The 26,925-nt window shown below is 43.7% G+C and overlaps 1 protein-coding gene across 3 annotated transcripts in view; it reads right to left on the bottom strand.

The window, feature by feature from the left end:
* sh3rf1 (SH3 domain containing ring finger 1) overlaps window positions 1-26,925 on the bottom strand; it is a 70,358-nt gene that overhangs the window by 36,774 nt on the left and 6,659 nt on the right. For 2 of the 3 annotated variants that reach the window (XM_021604283.2, XM_021604284.2), the window contains exon 3: window positions 8,451-8,513. The exons of the other annotated variant lie outside the window; for it this stretch is intronic. In XM_021604283.2, the coding sequence (XP_021459958.2) occupies window positions 8,451-8,513 (63 nt within the window). The remainder of the gene's footprint in view (window positions 1-8,450; window positions 8,514-26,925) is intronic. 3 annotated transcript variants of the gene reach the window in all.

The raw sequence follows: 26,925 nt of genomic DNA, 5'->3' as shown, positions 1-26,925 counted from the left end.
TTATTGGAAAGGAGCATCAAGCTCATCACCGTGCACTTTCACCACCCTGTGAAGATCATCATACCTTATTTCATCTGTACCATAATAAACTGCATGCTTTCCCAAGGCGTAGTGGGAGGAACACACACCATGTCACTCCAAATGTACTTCGATATGATGGTTACTATGTCAATATTTGGGCATAAAAGCGTTTCCACTGCCATTTATTACATAATTCAATTTTAGACAAAAAGATCCCACCTTGTCTAGCGTATTTTGTTTTGTCAACATTTGGAAAGTTTACAGACAAATTTACAGACAAATTTCCATCAGGCCTGTCATGATATTTCTATCCGACGTGTAAACTCAGCAAAAAAAGAAACGTCTTTCAGCAAACTTAACATGTGTAAATATTTGTATGAACATAAGATTCAACAGACAAACTGAACAAGTTCCACAGACACGTGACTAACAGAAATGAAATAATATGTCCCTGAACAAATGGGGGGGTCAACATCAAAAAGTAACAGTCAGTATCTGGTGTGGCCACCAGCTGCATTAAGTACTGCAGTGCATCCCCTCTTCATGGCACCAGATTTTCCAGTTCTTGTTGTGAGATGTTACCCCACTCTCCCACCAAGGCACCTGCAAGTCCCCAGACATTTCTGGGGGGAATGGCCCTAGCCCTCACCCTCCGATCCAACAGGTCCCAGACGTGCTCAATGGAATTGAGATCCAGGCTCTTCGCTGCCCATGGCAGAACACTGACATTCCTGTCTTGCAGGAAATCATACACAGAACGAGCAGTATGGCTGGTGGCATTGTCATGCTGGAGGGTCATGTCAGGATGAGCCTACATGAAGGGTACCACATGAGGGAGGAGGACGTCTTCCCTGTAACGTACAGCGTTGAGATTACCTGCAATGACAACAAGCTCAGTCCGATGATGCTGTGACACTGCCCCAGACCATGACGAGACCTCCACCTCCAAATCAATCCCGCTCCAGAGTACAGGCCTCGGAGTAATGCTCATTCTTTTGACAATAAACACAACTCCGACCATCCCCCCAGGTGAGACAAACCCGCGACTCGTCAGTGAAGAGCACTTTTTGCCAGTCCTGTCTGGTCCAGCGACGGTGGGTTTGTGCCCATAGGAGACGTTGTTGCCGGTGATGTCTGGTGAGTACCTGCCTTACAACAGGCCTACAAGCCCTCAGTCCAGCCTCTCTCAGCCTATTGCGGACAGTCTGAGCACTGATGGAGGGATTGTGTGTTCCTGGTGTAACTCGGGCAGTTGTTGTTGCCATCCTGTACCTGTCCCGCAGGTGTGATGTTCAGATGTACCGATCCTGTGCAGGTGTTACACGTGGTCTGCCACTGCGAGGACGATCAGCTGTCCATCCTGTCTCCCTGTAGCGCCGTGTTATGCGTCTCACAGTACGGATATTGCAATTTATTGCCCTGGCCACATCTGCAGTCCTCATGCCTGCTTGCAGCATGCCGAAGGCACGTTCACACAGACGAGCAGGGACCCTGGGCATCTTTCTTTTGGTGTTTTTCCAGCGTCAGTAGAAAGGCCTCTTTAGTGTCCTAAGTTTTCATAACTGTGACCTTAATTGCCTACCTGTTAGTGTCTTAACGACCTTTCCACAGGTGCATGTTCATTAATTGTTTATGGTTCATTGAACAAGCATGTGTTTAAAACCTTTACAATGAAGATCTGTGAAGTTATTTGGATTTTTACAAATCATCTTTGAAAGCCTGTGGACTTTTTTATTGGATGGTTGGATGGGAACCTGGTTTATCTGAATGTGTGTGACACTGAATGGGTCTTGTTGGGTGGCCTTTTAAATGAGAGTATGGAAGTACAGGATCGGTGTGATGAGCTTGGCTGGGCTCACTGTATGCATGTCTGTCTGTGTAATTCAGAAGTCTAAATGCCCCGGACCTGGCCCAGTTCTCTCCCTGAGGAAGGTTAGGTGGTCTCGACTTGCTAACCCAGAGGGGACGGGGAGGCTCAATGAACCACTTTCAAGATGGCTGTCCAAGAGGAGGGCACCTATCCAAAAAGCCTCAACCCCCTCACGTCCCTCCCTCTACTCTGTTAGAGGCATTTGGTAGTGCTCAAAATCACAAATACAACCGACAGCGTCAAACTGAGCACTGACAGATGAAATAAACCAGATATCAGGGAGAAAGACATTCAGAGGTAAAGAAATAAGGAAAAGGAGAGTCTGGGACAGAGCGAGAGCTCAGCGCGAGGCGGCAGAGAGAGCTCAGCGCGAGGCGGCAGAGAGAGCTCAGCGCTAGGCGGCAGAGAGAGCTCAGCGCTAGGCGGCAGAGAGAGCGCAGCGCTAGGCGGCAGAGAGAGCGCAGCGCTAGGCGGCAGAGAGAGCGCGAGGCGGAAGCAGGTCTTTGAGTCAGCCTGGCCCTGTGCTGGCAGGGAGCATTGTGATGCAAAAGCCCATTAACAGCTCAGGTTTTGCAGAAGAGGGAGAAGAGGGGGAGGAGATCCAAAAGCTGACCCCTCCTGTCTCAGCCTCCAGTATTTATGCCGCAGTAGTTTATGTGTCGGGGGGCTAGGGTCAGTCTGTTATATCTGGAGTATTTCTCCTGTCTTGTCCTGTGTGAATTTAAGTATGCTCTCTAATTCTCTCTCTCTCTCTCTCTCTCAGAGGACCTGAGCCCTAGGACCATGCCTCAGGACTACCTGGCCTGATGACTCCTTGCTGTCCTCAGTCCACCTGGCCATGCTGCTTCTCCAGTTTCAACTGTTCTGCCTGCGGCTATGGAACCCTGACCTGTTCACCGGACGTGCAACCTGTCCCAGACCTGCTGTTTTCTACTCTCTAGAGACAGCAGGAGCGGTAGAGATTCTCTCAATGGTCGGCTGTGAAAAGCCAACTGACATTTACTCCTGAGGTGCTGACTTGCTGCACCCTCGACAACCACTGTGATTATTATTATTTAACTATGCTGGTCATTTATGAACATTTGAACATCTTGGCCATGTTCTGTTATAATCTCCACCCGGCACAGCCAGAAGAGGACTGGCCACACCTCATAGCCTGGTTCCTCTCTAGGTTTCTTCCTAGGTTCTGGCCTTTCTAGGGAGTTTTTCCTGGCCACCGTGCTTATACACCTGCATTGCTTGCTGTTTGGGGCTCTCGGCTGGGTTTCTGTACAGCACTTCGAGATATCAGCTGATGTAAGAAGTGCTTTATAAATACATTTGATTTGATTTGAAAAGCAGGACTGATATGAACATTTGTACAATTGGACTGTACAATTCAGGTAGCCTCATTTTCATGACATGGCTGTTTGTTGAACAATGGTCCAAATGCAGTGCTCTAGACACGGCATTACACAACAGAACCAAAACTACACTCAGTGAATTGACTAATCTACTCACAAGCCCATTGCTCTGCAGTCCAGGAGTGTTTTCCCCTACATACCCCTCTTCTGGCCTCACACAAGAGGGACTGTCAGCAGATTTACATTTCCCTGTTTCACCCAGCTTAACAGAGGGAGAGAGAGACAGAGTAGAGAAAGAGAAATGGTGGTGGAAGGGGGGGGGGGTTGTAGAGAGGGAGTGGGCTTCTGAATGGAAGTGTTGGTCTGTATGAATGAGATGGAAAAAGGAGGGAGGGAGAAGGGGGGTGGGTGTTTCCGGTTTGCAACCATGGAAACTATGCAGATGTGTCTGAACTGGACCAACATGCATAAGTCGAATCCAGGCTGCAGTCCAGTCCAAACACCTCGAGGTCAGCTCCCCACCCCACAGTTGTAGTTTCCAGGAAGCCAATATTCTACTCAGTTTAGCACAGAAAACATGATAATTAACTACAATGACCATAATCCATTGTCCGTTGTGTTTCTTTTACACCTGCTACGTAAAAGAGAAGAATGCATAATCGAGAGAGATAGAGCAGTTGCTTCACAAGGTATCTCTACCTGAAAATACCTGATCTAAGTGATTGATAGTTGGTATTCAGGAGTCATAAAGTATGCCTTATTTACTCTGAAGAACTAATAACATTTTGTTTTTGTCAGACAGCAGCAGCTCTAGAGATGATGATGGTCCGGAATTAAATAGTCATCAAATAAAGTAAATGTAATACAGAAAACTGAAATATTGTATTAAATGTGAATAAATTATGGTTAATAAGTGATAAGCAGTAATAGCCAGTCACTACCATCATGGGACTTGTTTTATTCTGTGTTGTTACAGCATTCAACTCACATAATGCAAAGTGCATTTCATGTTAAAGAAAATAAGCACTAATCGCTCAGCACTACTGGGTTCTCAATGTACCAGTCTCTACCAGTGCCTGCTTGTTTATAAAAAGAGAGAATCCTCCATCCAACCCCACACAAATGGTACAATCCAGCTTGTCTGCTCCTGTGCCAGTGTTTTTATGGCTTTTCCCCTCATCCAGAGAGCGAGGCAGACAGAACAGACTGCATTAAGGGACATATTCACTTCTTGCCACAGATCAGCCTCTCCACTCGCACAGGTAAAGCCTTGTCATCTCTCACCAATGTGTTGTGTTGATGTGATGTGGCCGGGCCCAGATCACATCCCTTCCAAGCAATGAGATGGAGATCGAAAATATAAACACAACATTAAAATGTTGATCCTATGTTTCATGTGTTGAAATAAATGATCCCAGGAATGTCCTCTACGCACAAAAAAACATATTTCTCTCAAATCTCTCAAATGTTAGTGAGCATTTCTCCTTTGTCAAGATAATCTACCCACCTGACAGGTCTGGCATATTAAGAAGCTGATTTAACGGCATGATCATTACAAAGGTGCACCTTGTGCTGGGGGCAATAAAAGGCCACTAAATTGTTTAGTTTTGTCACAACACAATGCCACAAATGTCTCAAGTGTTGAGGGAGCATGCAATAGGCATGCTGACCACAGGAATGTCCACCAGAGCTGTTGCCAGAGAATTTAATGCTCATTTCTCTACCATAAGCCAGCGCCAACGTCAATTTAGAGAATTTGGCGGTACGTCCAACCGGCCTCACAACCTCAGGCCTCACAACCGCAGAGCACGTGTAACCACGCCAGCCCAGGGCCTGCTTCTTCACCAGCGGGATCGTCTGAGACCAGCCATCCGGACAGCAGATGAAACAGAGTATTTCTGTCTGTAATAAAGCCCTTTTGTGGCAAAAACCTCATTCTGACTGGCTGGGCCTGGCTCCCCAGTGGGCGGGCCCCTGCCCAGGCATGTGAAATCCATAGATTACGGCGTAATTAATTTCAATTGACTGACTTCCTTATATGAACTGTAACGCCGTAAAATTGTTGCATGTTCCGTTTATATTTCTGTTCAGTATAGATACTAAGGCTTTAATTACAGCTCTCTCCCTCCCTCCCTAGCACACAAACAGCTGCTCTGAAAGAAACGTTTAAATGGAAGTCATCATTCAGCGGCATAACTCAGTGTCAGACAGACAGAGCACGTCTAATGAGAATCTGACTACAGGCCACAACTAATCACTTCTGTCCTGGTTATAGATTTAAGCACATGATTAGACAGTACACATCACAGACCCACAGTGTGTGCACTATGACTGAACAATACAAGTACACGCATTTCCACATCATGCATGAGAAGCTGACTCAACACACTATTATGATCCACAATGCACACCTACATGGGAATCTCAGCTGCTCTCTAATTTGTGTGCGTGCACAATAACAATAGTAACAGGCTGTGTGTTAGGCAATATTGCATGGCATCAGATGGTGTGTATAATCCTACCTTCATCAGAGATAATGCAATTAGACAGAAGTGGAGTGCTAAGGGGATTTGGCTGTAATAGTGTTTACTTAAGTTCCACAGCATCGGATCATAACAGAATTACAACACTGTTCGCTCTACAGCACCGCCAAATGTCAACAACCAGCGAGCAAACAGATAACACAAATACACAACGCACACAGACACACAGAAAGGCAGACAGGGTAAGCTTAGGTCACATCCTGTGGACTAGACTAACACTAACCATATCCTAGCCACCAGTGACGACAGCAGCACTAGAACACACACAAATAAACTGCCATTTTAACTGAGCAATCATAGGTTATGAACCTGCCATCTGGCATGATTTATATGTACAGTAATAGATTATGAAGAGAATGTCTGCTGCTCATCCACACAGCTACTCTACCCAGTAAGAGCAAGCCTACTGTTTGGAGCTGTCATAGATGGCCAGTCTATAGGCAGGCCTTGGCCAAGAAATCCCCAGTCAGGATGATAGTAGGGTGGTTCTTCTTCCAGACAGCATGTCTTCATTTCCAGCCAGGCCTCCCGTCTCTCCCCCCTGGGCTAGGGCTCCCATATGAAGACCCCTAGAGACAGGCAGGCGGCTGACCGTACAGCCACTGGGGGGGGGGGGGGGGGGGGAGTCTGTATCTGCCTGCCCCCCCCCCCCCCCCCACCCCAACCCCAACCCAGAGACATCACAGACATTCCTGGAGAGGGAACATTCTGTCTTCATCAACATGTCAGTGTGTACTGCTCAGACTCCCCTAGTGTTGAGAAAGCACATTGTGGAAGTGACACATTGTGGAAGTGTGGAATTCGAGGGGCAGGAGCAATCTTGTTTTCATTAGAGCGCCATTACATTAAATTGGTTCCTAATGGTCTCGTTTATGACCACTTGGAGACAGCAGCCTTCCCTGTTCCCTCCCTGCACACACAATCCTGGGGGCTTCGGACTGTGTGCCTGTCATATGCAGGGACAGGACTAGGGACAGTCAAGGAAAGAATTAACTAGTTTGAAGAGAGGAGGTGGTATGATGTATAGGTTGATTTGAACCAGACTCAGTCAGGACACATGGAGACAGAGGAAATTAGGATCAGGAGAGAGGTTGAGTGACATGTTACAGGGTGATTTTCACCCAGAAATATACTTACTACTCCTGCCTGAGTCCTCTAAAAGGTTATCGGAGTCCTGTAAAACATTGTTGGCTCAGGAGTTCTGACTGAGCTGAATCTACATCAAACTGGTCTGTTCATTGAGCTAGAGAGAGCAGCTACCTAGCGTCACTGCTCCTCCTCCTGCCACCCTCTCGCATGGAACCAACACTGAGACAAAGGCTAACTTCCAACTACTGGTTTCTAAGGCAACCCGTCTCTGCATGCCTTTTTTGGGACTGTTTATGGGTCTATTGACAATGTACTGAATCTTGTGAAAGAGTCATTCAAAGTCAGCGGGGCAGTGCTGAAGTCAGAGTGGTAAAAGCAACATTATAAACTGGGTGTTTAAACCCTGAATGCTGATTGGCTGACAGCTGTGGTATATCAGACATTATACAAAGGGTATGACAAAACATACATTTTTACTGCTCTAATTACATTGGTAACCAGTTTATACTAGCAATAAGGCATCAGGGGTTTGTGGTATATGGCCAATATACCACGGCTAAGGACTATCTAGCCACTCCGCGTTGCGAGAACAGCCCTTAGCCGTGGTATATTGGCCATATACCACACCCCCTCGTGCCTTATTGCTCAAGTAACACACAATATCGGAGTGAACAGATGCACATTTTTTAATGTGAGGAGTTTTCAAATAAACACTTAGTTTAGCTTCCTTTGTGTTCCTGTTGGAAGTCTTCAAGTCTTCACTACTTACAGTGAGAGAGGAGGCAGACAGACAGGCAGACATGTGGAGGCCAGACGGAGCTCTGGCTCACACATTAACTTCTCACTAGTCCTCTCAGGCAATTCTACTACTGGCTCTGTGTATTATTGGCACTGTAGATCTTCCTGTTCCTCCTCCTATCCCTACATCAGGTCACTATAGGGCTTCCTCATCCAGACGAATGCACATACCAAGAGGCCTTGCTTCCCCTCCTCTGAGTGCCAGTTATAAACACACACCTCAGGAGTAAGCACTCGTTGACGCCAACAAATTCTCCCTTTACGGCCTGTCCACTGGCCCTGGGCTGCAGTGTGGGGGCTCTTGGGAATTGCAGTCATTGGCTATGATCAAAGTGGCCTCTCCTGGAGTCTGGACACAGAGGGCCCATGAGGGAGCCATGTGTAGGGTGGAACTAGGCTAAATTCAGAATTCACTTTAAGAGAGAGGGGGAAAATCTATAAAAACATTCAACACATGGAAGTACAACTAAGACATTGCTGAGGCAGGAGCTATTAGTAAGCTACAGATTAGTCATAAAAAAAGACACCAGTTTGCCAGGAAAGGGGTCTGGGTTTATGAAAGACTTATGGCAACAGCGCACTCAGCCATACGGTTTTCATAAAGCTGTGAGTGGCTGGGAGTTTGTGTGTGTAATGAAGGTGCCATTTTACGTGAGCATGTGTGTGCAATGCATGTGTGCAGACTCGCTGTGAGTATGCGTGTGCATGTGTGTGTGCATGTGTGTGTGCATGTGTGTGTGCATGTGTGTGTGCATGTGTGTGTGCGTGCGCGCGTCTAGCCTTTACCTGGCTGATTGGCCCCGTTCCAGCGTTGAAGGCTGGTTCTGGGTGGCCCGGGATCACACAGACCTGAAAGCACAGAACCCTCCATCTCTGTGCCATTTCAAACACTGACTAGGCTTTAAGACTGTCTCTCACACAGGAAAGAGCCCACTCACATTACACTGAGGAGAGAGGGGGAGAGAAGAAGCATGACCAAAAGACAGATGGACTAGAGGAAGATGGAGAGAGACGAGGAATAGAGGGAGCGAGAGACGAGAGAGAGGAACACAGTGAGGTAGGAGTGTCAATGTGATGCTGTTTGATGGGACTGACAGAACCTCCACGCCAACATGAGCCAGAAAGACACAGAAACATGTAGAGACAGGGTGGCCCAGCAGACCCTTCCAGCCAGGACTAATCTAATGCAGCAGTAACAGCTGGGAAAGCTAGGACAAACAACCAGAAATCTGTTCCCTTCACATCCCTGCCTGCAGTGGTGCAAGAGAGAGCGTGAAAGAGTGAGGGTACAATACAGGTTCTTTCACTAATCCACCACAGATATCTTTCACCGGGCCAGCTTGGCCACGCAGAGACCGTGCAGTCACTAAAAGCAATGAATCTAAAACAACTCCTCCGCTGTCATTTCTCTCTCCTCCCACTCTCCTCTTCTCCCAGTCCATCTTGCTCTGGCTGAGGGAGAGGCATGTTAAATGGGATGAGTCGTGCTGCTCCAGACTGAAGGAGAAAAGGCTGGGGTCATGAGTGTTTGGTGATGGGCTGAGAGAGATGAAGAGCGGAACAGGCTATTAGTCCAGCCCTGAGAAGCTCAACCTCCATACATCCATGTTTTCCACTCCTCTCTCGCCAGTTCACTTCTCCCTCTCCACAGGGCTCTTTTCTGCTCAGCCTCCCTCTCCCACAGAGGTCAGCCTATTGGCCCACTTTGTAACCACAGAGGTCAGAGGGATGTCAGTGGGTGTTTAATATCATGTTTTCCATCCAAGAGTTTACTGCCTATTTAGATACAAGAGAGAAAATAGGAATCTCCCAATCTAGAATGAGCGGAAAGAGGCTTTAGCATAAATAGAGACTAGGATGAATACCGGGGGATTACTACAAATGTCACAGTTATCAGTCTATCGAGTGCGGCTTGGTATGAGCTGAATACTAAGCGCCTCTTCAGACCTCTCCACTCCCCTCCACTGCCGGCTCTTAGAAGGGAACGATATGTCGGCAGGCTTTTGTTCTAGTCAGAGGCAGAGCCAGCTGTTCCTGTCCTGCTGGGTCAGACTGGACTGATTTAGCCCTGTGTGGGGTAGTGGCACTGAGAGGGTTAATGGTTTAAAGATTGGATCACTTGCCAGGCAGACAGGAGCTCCCCAGATCCTGAATTCGCAGTATTTAGACTAGAGACACACCAACATAGTTAAAATTCACTTCAGGCAATTTCTCTTCCTTCTTCCCATTACAGGGCTGTCAGTTGGCACTGATGGGCCATGACCAATGAACATTGTTTGGACTTTAGGTCATGGGTTGGCCCTGGTGGTTTCAGACCTGTGGCCTTTAAGCTGGAGTTTGACCTCTTGGGTCTCAGACAAGTGGGCATCAGACTTTGGGGACAGAAAGGAAACAGTGGGCAGCTGAAAGGTTGTTTGCATTGGCTGGTATTTGGACACCTCTACAGTGGACAAACAAAGCCAGCGTATTGACGCAGTCGTGAAAAAGGGCCAGTTCACAAATGCTGCATCTGTTCCCCCTCTCAAAGACCATCACAGTTATGTCCATCATTCACCATTCTGTGAGAAAGAGTGTGTGTGTGTGTCCGTCCATGCAATTCAGTATGGGAGTGTGTGTCTTGTTTGCAGTGTTCTCCCCCAAACACCCACAGCTCAAACCTAACGTCTAACTGCTAGCTTTTCTTCTCCACTGATGAATGCTGGCAGAGAGCTGGAGTCACGGAGCCAGAGACAACTGACAGGCTGTTCAGGAGCTCAGCATAGACAGACCGCTTTACTTTACACTTGTTTTCCCCCAGAGTCGATTGGCTTTGGCAGACCTGTCCACCAGTTTATGCAGCCCCCTTACTAGACCTGGCCCCAGTCTGTCCAGTCTACCAAGACTGAGTCTCCTGAAGTCATGTCTTAAATCTTGAAGTATGGGAAACAACAAACTGTTGTTTTTGTGGGTAAATATGTGTAGAGGGCTAGGTTGGTCCAGGCTGGCCTGAGCCTCTGTAGAGCAGCCAGCCCTCCCATTATCAGCTTATCAGACTGAAGGCGTCAGGCCAGAAAAACAACAGCCAGGCAGGGAGGGAAGGGCTCCTGTTCTGTTGAGGCCCACACCACAACACTCCCTGGTTGCTGATCAGCCCCCACTATGACATTATGGTCTGGCTGGCGCTGAGAAGGGACTAGGAGGGGCTGTGTGTTTCTGACTCCAGAAATCATGAGGCAGTGAGACACAGTAGGAGCTAATGAGGTACCCACCCTGCCATTACCAGCAGCTCAGAGCCCAGCTCACATACATACCACACAATATCAATACACCTGGACTGTGACACCTGGCTGAGATTGTAACCATGCAATCAGTGCAGTGTTAACGAGTAGAGACATGGGTCTCCCTGCATATGTGTGGGTGTGGGTCAGGGTTCCTGTTACCCAGTAATGGTTTGCTTTTGACCAATAAATAAAATTGCTGTCGGCCAATTGTTCTGGAGAAAAAGAAGAAAAAGTCACATTTCAAAATAATGTTCTTCAGCCTATTAATTTATGCTAATACCAGTCGATGTAATTCCATTTGAATTAGTGATGCACCAATATGACATTTTGGCCAATACCGATATTTTCCGTGCCCAAAAAAAACAGATAACCGATATTACAATTTTTTGCGGCCTTTTAATCATTCTAGTACAGTTAAATAGTTAACACACAGACAGACGCAGCGGTCTAAGGCAATCAGTGCAGTGTTAACAATCAAAACCTATTTCACTTGCTGTGCTGTTTCGTTGTTCAGTTGTTTCATTCCCAACCAGGCGTTTCAATGTCATGACAGAGGGTAGAACGATGAGCTTATTTTTTGAGTCAGTTGTTTGAATGGAGCTAGCTAGTATGTTCATGTTTCCAACATGTTCTCAAATGCCATTGAAATGGCAGCAGCAGTATGACAACCAGCACATTCATGAGCATGAAATACGACTTTCCCCAGTACGAAATCCTGGTCAACCCACTGTGCTGTCAGACTCAGCATGCTCATGGGGCCGATATCGCTGGTCCAAATTTCAGTCGTGAAGCTAATAGCAGTGACGCTATTACTGTGTAACTGTGGTAGGGTAGCATCTGAACATTTGAAAGTGTGCTAACGTTAGTGTGTACCAGTGCTCATCCAGACGCAAAAGCCAACATCACCCACGACAGAGAACGGTTGATAGTCAAGGGCAATGAATTCCATTATCTTGGCTTTAATGGATTTCGCCTTTGAGTTGTCTTGCTGACATTTTCTTACTCTTTCAAATGACTGCTCGACTTGTTGACTGCTCGATCCACACAGCAGACATTGTGGGCTAGGTTAGGAATGCTGTGTTGCACAACATTTTACGGGGCATCATTACTTCATGCACCCATGTTATATAGGTATGCACGTCAGCGTTCACATCAGTTTTGCACATCAGCATTAACCTCTTGGTGACAGGGGGGCAGTATTGAGTAGCTTGGATGAATAAGGTGCCCAGCGTAAACAGCCTGCTACTCTGTCCCAGATGCTAATATATGCATATTATTAGTAGTATTGGATAGAAAACACTCTGAAGTTCCAACTAGGAAGTGGGAAATCTGAGGTTTGTAGTTTCATTTAAGTGATTGCCTATCCAATATGCTGTGTCTATGGGGCTAGATTGCACTTCCCAAGGCTTCCAGCAGATGTCAACAGTCTTTAGAAAGTTGTTTGAGGCTTCTATTGTGGCAGGGTGTCAAATAAGACCTGCTTCAACAAGTGGACTAGGCTACGGCCAATCAGTTGTTTACTGCGCGTTCACGCCGTTCCTTCTTTTTCCTCTGTAATGAATACGCTACTGTCCGGTTGGAATATTATTGAAGATTTATTATAAAAGGACCCTAAGGATTGATTGTAAACATCGTTTGACATGTTTCGAGTATTTCTGTTATTTGATGTGGCTCTCTGCAATTTCTCCAGATGTTTTGGAGGCATTTCTGAACATGGCGCCAATGTAAACTGAGGTTTTTGGATATAAATATGAACTTGATTGAACAAAACATACAGTGTCATCTGATGAAGATCGTCAAAGGTTAGTGAATCATTTTATTTATATTTCTGCTTTTTGTGACACCGCTCTTTGGTTGGAAAATGGCTGAATGCTTTCTATGACTAGTTGCTGACCTAACATAATATGTTCTGCTTTCGCCGAGAAGCCTTTTTGAAATCGGACACTGTGGTTGTATTAACGAGAAGTGTATATTTAAAATGGTGTAAAATACTTGTATGGTGGAGGAATTTTAATTATGAGATTTCTGTTTTGAATTTGGCGCCCTGCAATTTCACTGGCTGTTGGCGAGGTGGGACGCTAGCGTCCCGAACGATCCCAGAGAGGTTAAACTAGACATCAGGCAGATGTCGGCCAATTCCAGTATCTTCAAAGATATATCGTGTATCCCTAATTTGAATAGTCACGCTTATCGGTCTATAGGTTAATTCGCATAATTAAATTGGCACATGTACAGTATAATCGTTATGTACCTTATTTATCACACGTACTGTACAGCATACAGAAAGCCTTTGACCGGAAAATCTGTCAGACAGCGTGAGATCAGCTGCTACAGCATCTCAAACAGAAAATGCATAGGCAACAGAACGCAGGCTTTATCGGCACGTCACACACCACTTTGCAATGAGCAGAAGGCAGTATTGCATTAAAAAAACAATCGTTTGAAACGTCAAATTTTCTTTTTACATATGAGGCAGGTCTTACCTGCTAGTTGTTGCATATTACATCTTCTCTAGTTCAGCATTTCTAACGGATACTTTCATCTCTGTCACATGAAACCGCTCACATGTGCAGTGTGCAGCGTAATGTGAAGAAATAATCGTTTATCAACATTAAGCAAAAATATTTTGATTTGTCAATGCTTTTTAAAATGTTTAAGTAGCCTAGGCCTACCGGTTGTATGAATTTGGGATCCATCATCCCACAACTGTCCCAGAATATGTTTGGAATAGACTATTTCTTTTTTGACAAGCTGACCAATAGAATAGGTCCATTTTCTAGTATGGGGGATAGTAGATTGATTTTGTTGTTTGTTACGCATATTGTTTGCTGAAGAAAAGTAAATGTGGACTGTTTAGTCTATTGGCCTAGTCCGGGGGTATCGTCGGACGGGGCCACAGTGTCTCCTGACCCCTCCTGTCTCAGCCTCCAGTATTTATGCTGCAGTAGTTTGTGTCAGGGGGCTAGGGTCAGTCTGTTATATCTGGAGTATTTCTCCTGTCTTATCCGGTGTCCTGTGTGAATTTAAGTATGCTCTCTAATTCTATCTTTCTCTCTCGGAGGAGGAGGACCTGAGCCCTAGGACCATGCCTCAAGACTACCTGGCCTGATGACTCCTTGCTGTCCCCAGTCCACCTGGCCGTGCTGCTTCTCCGGTTTCAACTGTTCTGCCTGCGGCTATGGAACCCTGACTTGTTCACTGGACGTGCTACCTGTGTCAGATCTGCTGTTTTCAACTCTCTAGAGACAACAGGAGCGGTAGAGATACTCTCAATGATCAGCTATGAAAAGCCAACTGACATTTACTCCTGAGGTACTGACCTGCTGCACCCTCGACAACCACTGTGATTGTTATTATTATTTGACCCTGCTGGTCATCTATGAACATTTGAACATCTTGGCCATGTTCTGTTATAATCTCCACCCGGCACAGCCAGAAGAGGACTGGCCACCCCTCATAGCCTGGTTCCGCTCTAGGTTTCTTCCTAGGTTCTGGCCTTTCTAGGGAGTTTTTCCTAGCCGCATTGCTAGCTGTTTGGGGTTTAAGGCTGGGTTTCTGTACAGCACTTTGAGATTTCAGCTGATGTAAGAAGGGCTTTATAAATACATTTGATCGATTGACTTCAAAAAGTGTGCATCAGAATTCAGTAAGAATGACGCACGTCATTGCATCAACTTGCATGTTCTGTTAAAATTAATGACCATCATCTAAATGTGATTCTTAGCACCGTAGGTGGACGCCATAATCAGGTTACACACCCAATGCATATGGGTCTGGGAAATTTTCCAACATTTTCCTAATGGAAACTCTGGTGTGGGTCATGCAAGGCTTTAATTTACCAGACATCCATATGCACTGGGTGCGTAATTTATTTAGGCTTCCACTCACGGTGCTCAAAATCACATTTAGATTATTGTAATTCACTTAAACAATAGAAATTGACCTGTAAAGTTGTAATAAAAGTAGAACGATGTTCTTAAACAACATAATAGGTTTTATTGAAAAGCAAAACATTGCCCGTTGAGTCTTCATCCCCACTATAAATCATAACTGAATATAATTTAAGAAAAATTGCAGAGAAGAACAAGTCACCTACAGAGTAATAAAACAATTTCAAAATATATTTGTATTATATAATTTGCGAACAACCTGTACTATAGGCTATTTGTATGAACATGTATTAATAAATAACAAAAACACAGTTGTTTTCAAATACTATCTAGGCCTCTAACTGAAACTAGGCCTAATAAAAAAAAAACATGGCTGTCTACAAACACCAGGGCCAGCCGGTCATGGCTAGAAGGGATCCAAATTTTGTCAAATTAACGTCAGATTTTACTTTCGTAGCAGGTTAGGAGAACTAGGTTACGGTTAGGAAAAGGGTCAGCTAAAATGCAAATAAATTAAACCTTTTACATTAATTTGACAAAAGCTGGATCCCTTCTAGCCATGACCAGGCCGGCCTGCCCGACTCCCCATTCCTTCTGCGATTCAGCACCACAGCAATGGAAAGAGGACACACTAGGCAGCCACAAAAATGAAAAAAACTGTAAAACTGCTGTTGGACAATCAAATTTGATTTGTAAATAAACAACATTTGTTAAGGCTGGATCATTGAAAGCTTATTTTACAAAGTTCCTGTGAAACGAGACCCGCACCATGCATGTACTGTATGAAAGCACAAAGCTCAAATTCTCCTTTTACAGTTCTACTGGATGATGTTAAATGGTATGTTTATTGTAATTTGAACTATCGTGGGGTCGTGACTCATGTCATGTGTGATACACAGTGGGGCAAAAAAGCATTTAGTAAGCCACCAATTGTGCAAGTTCTCCCACTTAAAAAGATGAGGCCTGTAATTTTCATCATAGGTACACTTCAACTATTGACAGACGAAATGAGAAAAAAAATCCAGAAAAATCACATTGTAGGATATTTAATGAATTTATTTGCAAATTATGGTGGAAAATAAGTATTTGGTCACCTACAAACAAGCAAGATTTCTGGCTCTCACAGACCTGTAACTTCTTCTTTAAGAGGCTCCTCTGTCCTCCACTCGTTACCTGTATTAATGGCGCCTGTTTGAACTTGTTATCAGTATAAAAGACACCTGTCCACAACCTCAAACAGTCACACTCCAAACTCCACTATGGCCAAGACCAAAGAGCTGTCAAAGGACACAAGAAACAAAATTGTACACCTGCACCAGGCTGGGAAGACTGAATCTGCAATAGGTAAGCAGCTTGGTTTGAAGAAATCAACTGTGGGAGCAATTATTAGGAAATGGAAGACATACTAGACCACTGATAATCTCCCTCGATCTGGGGCTCCATGCAAGATCTCAACCCGTGGGGTCAAAATGATCACAAGAACGGTGAGCAAAAATCCCAGAACCACACGGGGGGACCTAGTGAATGACCTGCAGAGCTGGGACCAAAGTAACAAAGCCTACCATCAGTAACACACTACGCCGCCAGGGACTCAAATCCTGCAGTGCCAGACGTGTTCCCCTGCTTAAGCTAGTATATGTCCAGGCCTGTCTGAAGTTTGCTAGAGAGCATTTGGATGACCCAGAAGAAGATTGGGAGAATGTCATATGGTCAGATGAAACCAAACCTTTTTGGTAAAAACTCAACTCGTCGTGTTTGGAGGACAAAGAATGCTGAGTTGCATCCAAAGAACACCATACCTACTGTGAAGCATGGGGTGGAAACATCATGCTTTGGGGCTGTTTTTCTGCAAAGGGACCAGGACGACTGATCCGTGTAAAGGAAAGAATGAATGGGGTAATGTATCGTGAGATTTTGGGTGAAAACCTCCCATCAGCAAGGGCATTGAAGATGAAACGTGGCTGGGTCTTTCAGCATGACAATGATCCCAAACACACCGCCCGGGCAACGAAGGAGTGGCTTTGTAAGAAGCATTTCAAGGTCCTGGAGTGGCCTAGCCAGTCTCCAGATCTCAACCCCATAGAAAATCTTTGGAGGGAGTTGAAAGTCCGTGTCGCCCAGCAACAGCCCCAAAACATCACTGCTCTAGAGGAGATCAGCATGGAGGAATGGGCCAAAATACCAGCAACAGTGTGTGAAAACCTTGTTAAGGCTTACAGAAAACATTTGACCTCTGTCATTGCCAACAAAGGGTATATAACAAAGTATTGAGATAAACTTTTGTTATTGACCAAATACTTATTTTCCACCATAATTTGCAAATAAATTCATTAAAAATCCTACAATGTGAATTTCTGGATTTTTTTTCTTCTAATTTGGTCTGTCATAGATGAAGTGTACCTATGATGAAAGTTACAGGCCTCATCTTTTTAAGTGGGAGAACTTGCACAATTGGTGGCTGACTAAATACTTTTTTGCCCCACTGTACGTGGCTTATTGATAACGATTCCTACTGTAGGCAGATGGCTGCCTAGTGATTTCAACATTGTAACTCTCCGATGTGAATAGTTAGTAACAATTTTCCGTTTCCAAGTCCCACTGAATAAGCGAGACTGAAATGCACCAATTGCGCATAACACACATCATTACTCTAATGTATATCAATCGTTCCCAATCTTTATACTATACATGGCAAGCATATGTTGAGGACCGGGCTTGATGAACACAATTAATTAGCCTCTAATTGACTTGCGTTTACGGTGTACCCGTCGTGCCTGTTCAATATGAGCCACTGCTGTTCGGAAGTCATAACTTCCCAACTCTTGGAGCAGCTTCTGATGCGCAACAGCCTTCTTACTTTGTCCTCAGGAAGGAGCGACCTGAGGCTGTCTTAACTCTGTTTGAGAAAGAATACCATCTCGACAGGCACACTGGAAACAGGAATACACACAATCTTTGCCAATTTTGCCCAGCCTGGGTACAGTTAGCTGAAGACCCTTATGAGTATAAAAAAATGGAAACACACACACAATACTGATTTCCAAGCAGCTTGGGGATTTATTGGCATATGAAGTATATTTGACTTTGAAGTTAGAGCACATCTCCTGGTATGTCCATCAATGAAAAACATTATTTTGCAATGGATTTTTATTTTTGGACAATTTGGCCGGTAACAATTATTATTATTATTATTATTATTATTTTTTTTTTTTTAAATCGGCCAAAAGCTGGCATTTACCGGTTAACGGAAACCCTGTCGAGGGTGTATACCAATCTGAGTCACCAAAACAAGACACAGAACACTAAACATATCTCGTTAGCCCACCTGGGAGAATCGTGTGTGTGTGACATATTACTCAGGTGTGCCTAGGTTGATTCTCTCCGCCACCCTGACCAGAGTCAGAAAGAGTCGGCGTGTGTGTAAGAGAGCGAGAGCACGCTCGCATGTGTGTGTGTTTGTGTGAGGCAGAGAAACAAACTACTAGAGCCCCCTCTCATTCCTCAACAGCTCTCCTCTTCTATTCAAGCCAACTTCAATAATTAATCACACACTGTCAGGAGAGGCCCCAAGCATGGAAAGTAAGTGAGAACACTGGAGCTCTCTTTCACTGACTCCCTCATACCGAGTACAGACACACACACTTCATCTCTGTGGCTCTGTGGGAAACAGATGCGATATCAAATAATCATAGGACTGTAGACTGTAGTGGTATGTGCTGAGCAGCTGAGATATTGGAGTAGAACCAGTAGGAGCTGATCAAAGGGTTCCCAATGCGATTCCTTATCTCCATCCTCAGAGCACTGGGACACTGACTGGATGTGGCATCAACAACTATCACACAGGCCAAGGGTCAAAGCTCCACTGGGACCAGGATCAGACTGTTCCTATCAAGTCAAAACATACTACTGTGTGTTTGGTTTTACTATCCATGTGGGGACCAGAAGTCCTCACAAGGATAGTAAAAAAAAGGAAAAGTGTGGACCTTTTGCCAGTCCCCACAAGTAAAAAGGCTACTTAAAGCTTAGGTGTTAGGGTTACAATTCAGGTTAGAATTAGAGGCCAATCAATGTTTTTTGGGGTCCAATAACAATTATTTTGAGGACAAAACTTACCAATACATCTGCTGATATATTGTTTTAGTGTGGAAATGAAAGTCATTTTCCCACACTGAATTGTCATAAATTGCCATCCAAAATAGCAATTGCACAATACCTATGCTTCAAAGGTAGATTTCACATTGTGACAATGACATGAGAAGTGATTCCCTTTTACATTCTATTTATTGAATATTGGTGGAAGGTCCAAATAGGCTGATAATAATCAGTGAACCGATAAATATCGGTTGGGATCTTGTTAGAATTAGGGTTAGTGAAAATAGAATATTGAATGGGAATCCTTTTTTTGGTCCCCACAAGGATAGAAATACAAACCTGTGTGTGTGACATGGTGCGGAGAAGAGACAGGTCAGAGGTTAAGAGAGTATTCTTGTATATGACACGTTTCCCTTCTACAGCGTCAACCTGAAACTCAGCGCTCCCACCAGATCTGACGGAAGAGCGAGCAAAAGGGGAGTGGGTAGAAGAAGTGTGGCTGTCTTCCTGCCTATCGATCCTTTTCAGAGGATGGACCATGCATCTGTATCAAAATCCTCAGAGGTGGGCGCGCACACACACACCTCTTCCACTGTGGAAGTAATGGGCCAGAGGTCAAACTGAAAACTTAACTCCCACCAAACCATGAATCAGCCCTGGGGATAGGTAATGGACACTTAACATGCCAGCCAGCCAATGGGCCATAGTCAACCAATCACAGGCCACCAATCACAACACAGGGTCAGAGGTCAAGCGGGATAGGGATTATGATCAACCCAAGGCTGAATAACTAGATGCCCTCTGTGGTGTGTGCTTGAGACACTTACTCCATGAGTTGTATCTAAATGTTGTAACTTGTTAGTATCTAAATCAGGAAGTCTCTGTGGTTGGACCACACACACAGCTACTCTACAGAGCTGGTTGTTGGAAGAGAGTGCTTTGTTGGTCATCACAGGTGTGAGTGTCTCAACGCTTGGGCTGTAACGATCTTGGAATTTGAGTTACCAATAATTGGCCAGGCCAATGTACACAGTTACCAACATAACTGTTTTGGAGGGGGGTGGGGGTCACTATTAGGCCATTCAAATAAAGACATGCCTACCTTGTCGCTTTTCTGCATATTCTTTTTTTTTTTCATACAGATCCTGTTTCTATACACAAAACCATTCAAACAAAGTCCGATGGGGAAAGGGGGTGGGGGCAAAAACTGGGCGGTAACAATTAATTCATTGGCTATTATTTATAAAAATGCATCAACAAATGAAGAAATGGTTGGAGAGGTTCTGTCACATTTTTGTACATTTCTACATTGTAGAATAATAGTTAAGACATCAAAACTATGAAATAACATACGGAATCATGATTTTTCTAATACTGTGAGGAATTAACATTTGAACTGATGTAAAAAATGTAAAAAGATATTTATTTTACTTACTGTGTGAGGTGAAGAAGAAAAGAAAAACTGAGAACCCAGCTGGGCACTTTACAACATTTGACATTTGTGAGAAATAGGCCAAGTACTTTATGCATGCTCAGGTGCGCACACTCCATCAACATTAACAGGACAGAGAAACCAGACATGTTCATTGCTCACATGGGGCACCTAAACGGTATGAAATAAACCAAAACCTGTTTCTCACAAGTGTAGCAGGTTTTGAACTCTGCAAACATTTCCACTCCGAGAATGAGAAGGGTAAATGACTGTAATTAATACATGCATTAACAGAAATGTATATAACCAAATGAAAGGGATTAAGTGTAAAGTGCCTGTTTTACAAACAGTAGGCTACCACATGGGCAGCGTTGGACTAGTAACCGGAAGGTTGCAAGCTCAAACCCCCGAGCTGAAAAGGTACAAATCTGTTGTTCTGCCCCTGAACAGGCAGTTAACCCACTGTTCCTAGGCCTTCATTGAAAATAAGAATTTGTTCTTAACTGACTTGCCTAGTTAAATAAAGGTAAAATAAAAAAATAAAAATTTCATACAAGTGCATTGTGGGCCGAAACTGTATAGCCTAGGCTACTATTCTACTTTGTGGAAATAGGAATGCGGCAATTTTTGGGGTCTCGCCCTAGGGCGGCATATCGGTTAGCACCGGGCCTGATCAGCATTGATTATTCTATAAGAAAACAATATATTCTGTATCAAATTATACCATGCTAGGTTGGAGGATTGGCGCATTGTCCATTTGACACAGTATTAGAACAATATAGGCCTCAGAGCCAGAACATCCTTGTCGACTGCTGTTGAATAATTAATTAAGTCAGACACATCCAACATGTTTTAAATTAATACAGATTTACTTACTAGCAAGCAATGAAAATGTGCACTTTATAAAAGGAAGTCCACACAACATTTGTATTTCTGAAGTGCCATGGACTATCGCTCTCTACATCCCCACACATCTAGCGATTAGCTGATCGAGAATCAAAGGAATGTTAAAGGGGATGTAGAAAGTTTAATAGAAAGACTAAGTTAGAAAAATAATAGCTTATAATCATTAGTAAACACTCCCGCTATCAGGTAAAGTTTATCTACATGAAAATAAAGTTAATAAAAATAAATTCTAAAATAAATGTAGGCCTATTTCAACAGTTGACATTTATCTTATTTTCATCCAGTCTTCATCCAACTGTTAGTTACACGGTTATTCAACTAATGTCGCATCCCTAGTCAGGAGGGGGGTTGAGGTTGGCAAAAGCTGAGTTTAGGCCACCCAGTCTAGTCTTATACAGAATCAACATTCACACCACACCTTCACAGACAAAAGAACACACACATTGAATTGTGACAGATTACAGTCTATAAATTCCACAAGGTTGTTGTTGTAATGCAAATAAATATTAGTTTCACGCCTTACATTACATTCGATTATACCATGGCAGTGTTGAAAACTCGATTCTGATTGGCTAGAAGGACATGCTAGAGAGTGCATTGTTCTCCTGTAATGAGCGGTTCAATTCATGGCTATGAAGTTCATTCTTACATGTTCTATGTTTGAGCTCCTTTTGAAAGCAAAAGTAGAATTGAAATCATTGGCATTGTTGAATTCGATTTTCATAATAGCAAGCTACTGTATGAGGACTGATGGTTTGGTTAGCTAAGCTAGCAAGTCTGTTTGGTTACCAAGGCAACTGCAGTAGCTTTCTAGTAAACTTGATAGAAATGTGTTCATCCACTGAAGTAGCTATCAGCAAATATAGCCTTGGTATAAGGTAGAATTAACTCAGGGCTCTATGCATTCTCTGGAAAATAGTGCAACTCCATGGAAGGTAAGTGCCACACCGCTAACGACGTGGAACACACCTACCAAGTCATGCATTATTTTCCATAGAACGCAAAGCTCCTCGTTGATTATCTCTTACATACCTGATGAAAGTAAAGCTGGCTGCCTCGCCCCCTCATGAATATGAGAGTCAGTCTGTCAGGACAGGAGGCAGAAGGTGCAGGTGACTCTGCCCTGAGGGCAACAGCTGCTAAGGCGCCTGCCTGCTTGCCCGTGTCTGCCTGGTTGCCTACCTCTCTGCCTGATTAATTCCGGATGATTCCCTTCTGCTGGATGCCTTTGATTCCTGCCTTCCTGATTCCTTTCTGCCTGCCGGGCTTATCGACACACTGCTAAAGCCTTAATGTACAGCCACCTCATATCAGAGCAAAACCCAAAGTTCAAACAGCTTGTAAAGTTCACAACAAAGACGCAGAACACACACACAGGAACAACACAAAAGCAGTGTGGACGAGACCAGACAGGCCCAGTGTTTAGAAGGAATACAGAAATCTGCGACTCCCTGTGGCATTCCATACACACACACACACACACACACACACACACCCTCAGATGTCTGAACACACACAGCTTTTCAGGTCTGTCTGAACACACACAGCTTCTAAGGTTTGTCTGGGGAGGCAGATAAAAAGATCAGACACACATTAACACCAACACACCGTTCTGTCTGCGGAGATAGACTAATGGAGAAAAAACAGATTTAATTCGCCTTGTCTGAGGTGAAAACATTCTCAAAATCCCTAACCAACACACCCTCCTCACCAAGGGACCGATACTGCCTTATAAAGGAGGTAGTAACCATAGCTACACCTTAATCTTATGATTAAGTCTTTTGATCCGCTCCCCTGGAATTATGTCAACCCCAGAGCGGGACATAGTCATTCCCATAGCATAACCAGCATGGGCAACACGTACACCCACACATCATACCGTGACAACGAGCATACACACACACACAGCACTCACAGTACAGCCAAAGTCTAGGCTAAGTGTTTGCTCGTGCCAGAATGTGAGCAGTGCTGTCTCACTAGACTGGTATTGATTGGCCAATCTCATTAACCTTTTCAGGCTACAGCCAGAAGGAAAGGGAGATAGGCACAGGCTCCAGCTAGATATGAGACCGAGAGATCAGATGGAGAGGGAGAAGCAGAGAGGAATAAAGGGAGAGGCAGAAGAAGCCACTTAGCAGAAAGGATGGGCCCCTTAGAGACATGAAAGAAGAGATGGTGAGGGTTTCACGAAGACAGACATTAGGTGGATGATAATAATACACTTAGCTCCCAGCTCCCTCTGGACCTCCATGGGAAACTCACAGGAGAAAAGAGCGTTAGGGTCGGGATAGGGTAAGGCAATGTGTGAAAGAATGAGAAGGGGGTAAATCCATTTCAATTAAATCACTTTTTGACAGCATCCCTTTGATTTGAACGAAACCTTCAATACATACTTGCCCATGGAAGGTGGTCAGAAAATTACTTTTTGGACCTGAAGGCCAAAACATTCAGGAGATAGAGCTGCTCAAAGTTAACCATTTTGCATATCATACAATGAGACAACCACCATAATAGAACTCATATAGCAGGCAAAAACCTGAGAAATTCAATTTCCTGTTGTTTTTCTTTATCTGGAGGTGGCAGATTTTCAACCAAGGTCTCATTGAAATTACAGCGAGATATGAGTTTTCACTTCCTACGCCTTCCACTAGATGTCAGCAGTCAATAGAACTTTGTCTGATGACTAATGTGAAGGGGGGGTCGATTGACACAGGAAACAGTCACCACAGCCATGAGTGGACCATGCTTTCACCAGGTGCGTTCACAGGGGAAGGACTTGCGTTCCACCGCTCATCTGTAGTAATTCTAATTCTCAGGTTGGAACGTTATTCAAGATATATGTAAACAACATTCTAAAGATTGATTCAGTACATCGTTTGACATGTTTCTACTGACTGTTACGGAACTTTTGGACATTTTGTCACGTTATAGTGGACGCGCTTTGTGACTTTGGAATTGTTTACCAAACGCACTAATCAAAGTAGCTAATTGGACATTTTCGAACAAATCAAGCATTTATTGTGGACCTGGGATTTCTAAGACTGCATTCTGATGAAGTTCATCAAAGGTAAGGAAACATTTATCATGTATTTTCTGGTTTCTGTTGACTCCAACATGGAGGCTAATTTGGCTACTGTTCTGAGCGCCGTCTCAGATTATTGCATGGGTTGCTTTTTCCGTAAATGTATTTTTTTTTAAAAATCTGACACAGCGGTTGCATCATTAAGGGGAGGTATATCTATAATTCCATGTGTATAACTTGTATTATCATCTACATTTATGATGAGTATTTCTGTTGAAACGATGTGGCTATGCAAAATCACTTGATGTTTTTGGAACTAGTGAATCTAACGCGCCAATGTAAACTGATTTTTTTATATAAATATGAACTTTATCAAACAAAACATGCATGTATTGTGTAACATGAAGTCCTATGAGTGTCATCTGATGAAGATAATTTAAGGTTATTGATTAATTTGATCTTTATTTATGCTTTTTGTGAATGCTATATTTTGCTGAAAAATGGCTGTGCTTATTGTGGTTTGGTGGAGACCTAACATAATCGTTTGTAGTGCTTTCGCTGAAAAGCCTATTTGAAATCGGACACTTTGGTGGGTTTAACAACGAGAATAGCTTTAAAATTATATAAGACACATGTATGTTTTAGGAATTGTAATTATGAGTTTTCTGTGGTTTAAATTTGGCGCCCTCTATTTTCACTGGTAGTTGTCATATCGATCCCGATATCGGGATTACAGCCATAACAAGTTAACTGACTTGCCTAGTTAAATAAAGGTATAAAAAAAATCTCTATATATATATATTAGGCAAAATCGGCGCCCAAAAATACCGATTTCCGATTGTTATGAAAACTTGAAATCGGCCCTAATTAAATCGGACATTCCGATTAATCGGCCGACCTCTACTAGTGACACTGATTTATTTAGAATTCAAGGCAGTTAACTCGCATGGCTACCACAGCATTCTGCAGCGATACGCCATGCCATCTGGTTTGGGCTTAGTGGGACTATAATTTGTTTTTCAACAGGACAATAACCCAAAACACACCTCCAGGCTGTGTAAGAAGGGGAGAGATGGAGTGCTGCATCAGATGACTTGGCCTCCACAATCTCCCGACCTCAACCAAATTGAGATGGTTTGGGATGAGTCAGACCGCAGAGTAAAGGAAAACCATCAAACAAGTGCACAGCATGTGGGAACTCCTTCAAGACTGTTGGAAAAGCATTCCAGGTGAAGCTGGTTGAGAGAATGCCAAGTGTGTGCAAAGCTGTCATCAAGGCAAAGGGTGGCTATTTGAAGAATCTCAAATACAAAAATATATTTAGATGTGTTTAATACTTTTTTGGTTACTACATGATTTCATATGTGCCATTTCATAGTGTCTTCATATGTGCTAATGTCTTCACTATTATTCTACAACGTAGAAAATAGTACAAATAAAGAAAAACCTTGAATGTGAAGGTATTCTAAAACATTTAACTGGTCATGTAAATTAACATGAAAAAAAATCTGAATGTACATATTTATTATTTTTAAATAAAAATAGCAATATTATTTACTATTTAATATAAATTACTTTTTTTCCCCAGAAATGATTAAATAGCTTGAAAACCCTTTTTGTAAGCTTTTAAATTATATCAACCTCAAACGTTTATCTATTCTTATGGTATGGTGGTGAATGAAAAAAATGGGTCAATTTTGAGCACCTTTATCTCTAGACTGTTTTGGCACTTCTACAATAGGCAAAAATGCATAGAAGGTTACATTCAAATCAAAAGTGGTGCTGTCAAAAAAGTTAATTTAACAGATTTACCCATGGGAGAAGAGAGAAAGAGAAAGGTATAGGGCCGGTTCAATCGTTCCCAGTGGAGAGCAGTAAGTATGCATTTGCCAGTGTGTGGGCAGCGTGAGGGTGTAATGAGGGCGTTCCATCACACATGCCGAGGTCAGCCAGACAGCGAGCAGGAAACGCCGCCAACAACGTCGTCATCAAAGAGGGCCAACAGCGCAACTCATCGGCCTCAGACGCAGGGAGGAGCACTGACATTTAATGAGACACTTTTACACCAGGACATAGCAGTAAACAACATTCCTCCTTTCTATAAAAAAAAAAAAACTCCAAAGACTGGAGGAAGAAAACAAGTACAAAACAAAGACGGAAAAAAACTACTTTACACAGAAATGCTATGCTATTTCTAACAGGGAACAGGAAATTGGACTTGGAGCTACATCCAATAGGCAGCAGCTAAATTAATGAGTTTTCCTTTTGAAGTCATTTCATGGAGATATGCGGATCAGAAATAAAGAAAAGACAATAAAGACAGAGGGGGAGTTGTACTAAGGCCTCATTACTACAGAGGAAACAACGGCCTTATCCCCCCCGAGCTTCAGTTAAAAAGGACACTGCTGCAGTTCTCCACTCAACACACACCACAGGAGGTCCAGCTCACGACCTCACGCAGCCCTGCTGGTGTCGTTAATCAACATTTGCCATTGAGCAGGTTGTCAAATAACCTCCTCTACAGATGTACGTGCTAGGTTTCACACAAGGCTAATGTCCCATCAAAAGTGTACCTGTGACAATGACACCAGCTGTAGAACAATTCCAGATCTATTATTGAGAGAGCCATGTTCCAATTGCACTTATTGTTTCTACTAGT

Source organism: Oncorhynchus mykiss, chromosome 5 (genome assembly GCF_013265735.2).
Source record: "Oncorhynchus mykiss isolate Arlee chromosome 5, USDA_OmykA_1.1, whole genome shotgun sequence".
Lineage (NCBI taxonomy): Eukaryota > Metazoa > Chordata > Actinopteri > Salmoniformes > Salmonidae > Oncorhynchus > Oncorhynchus mykiss.
Note: the sequence above shows the minus strand (reverse complement) of the source record. Positions and strands in the feature narration are given on the sequence as shown.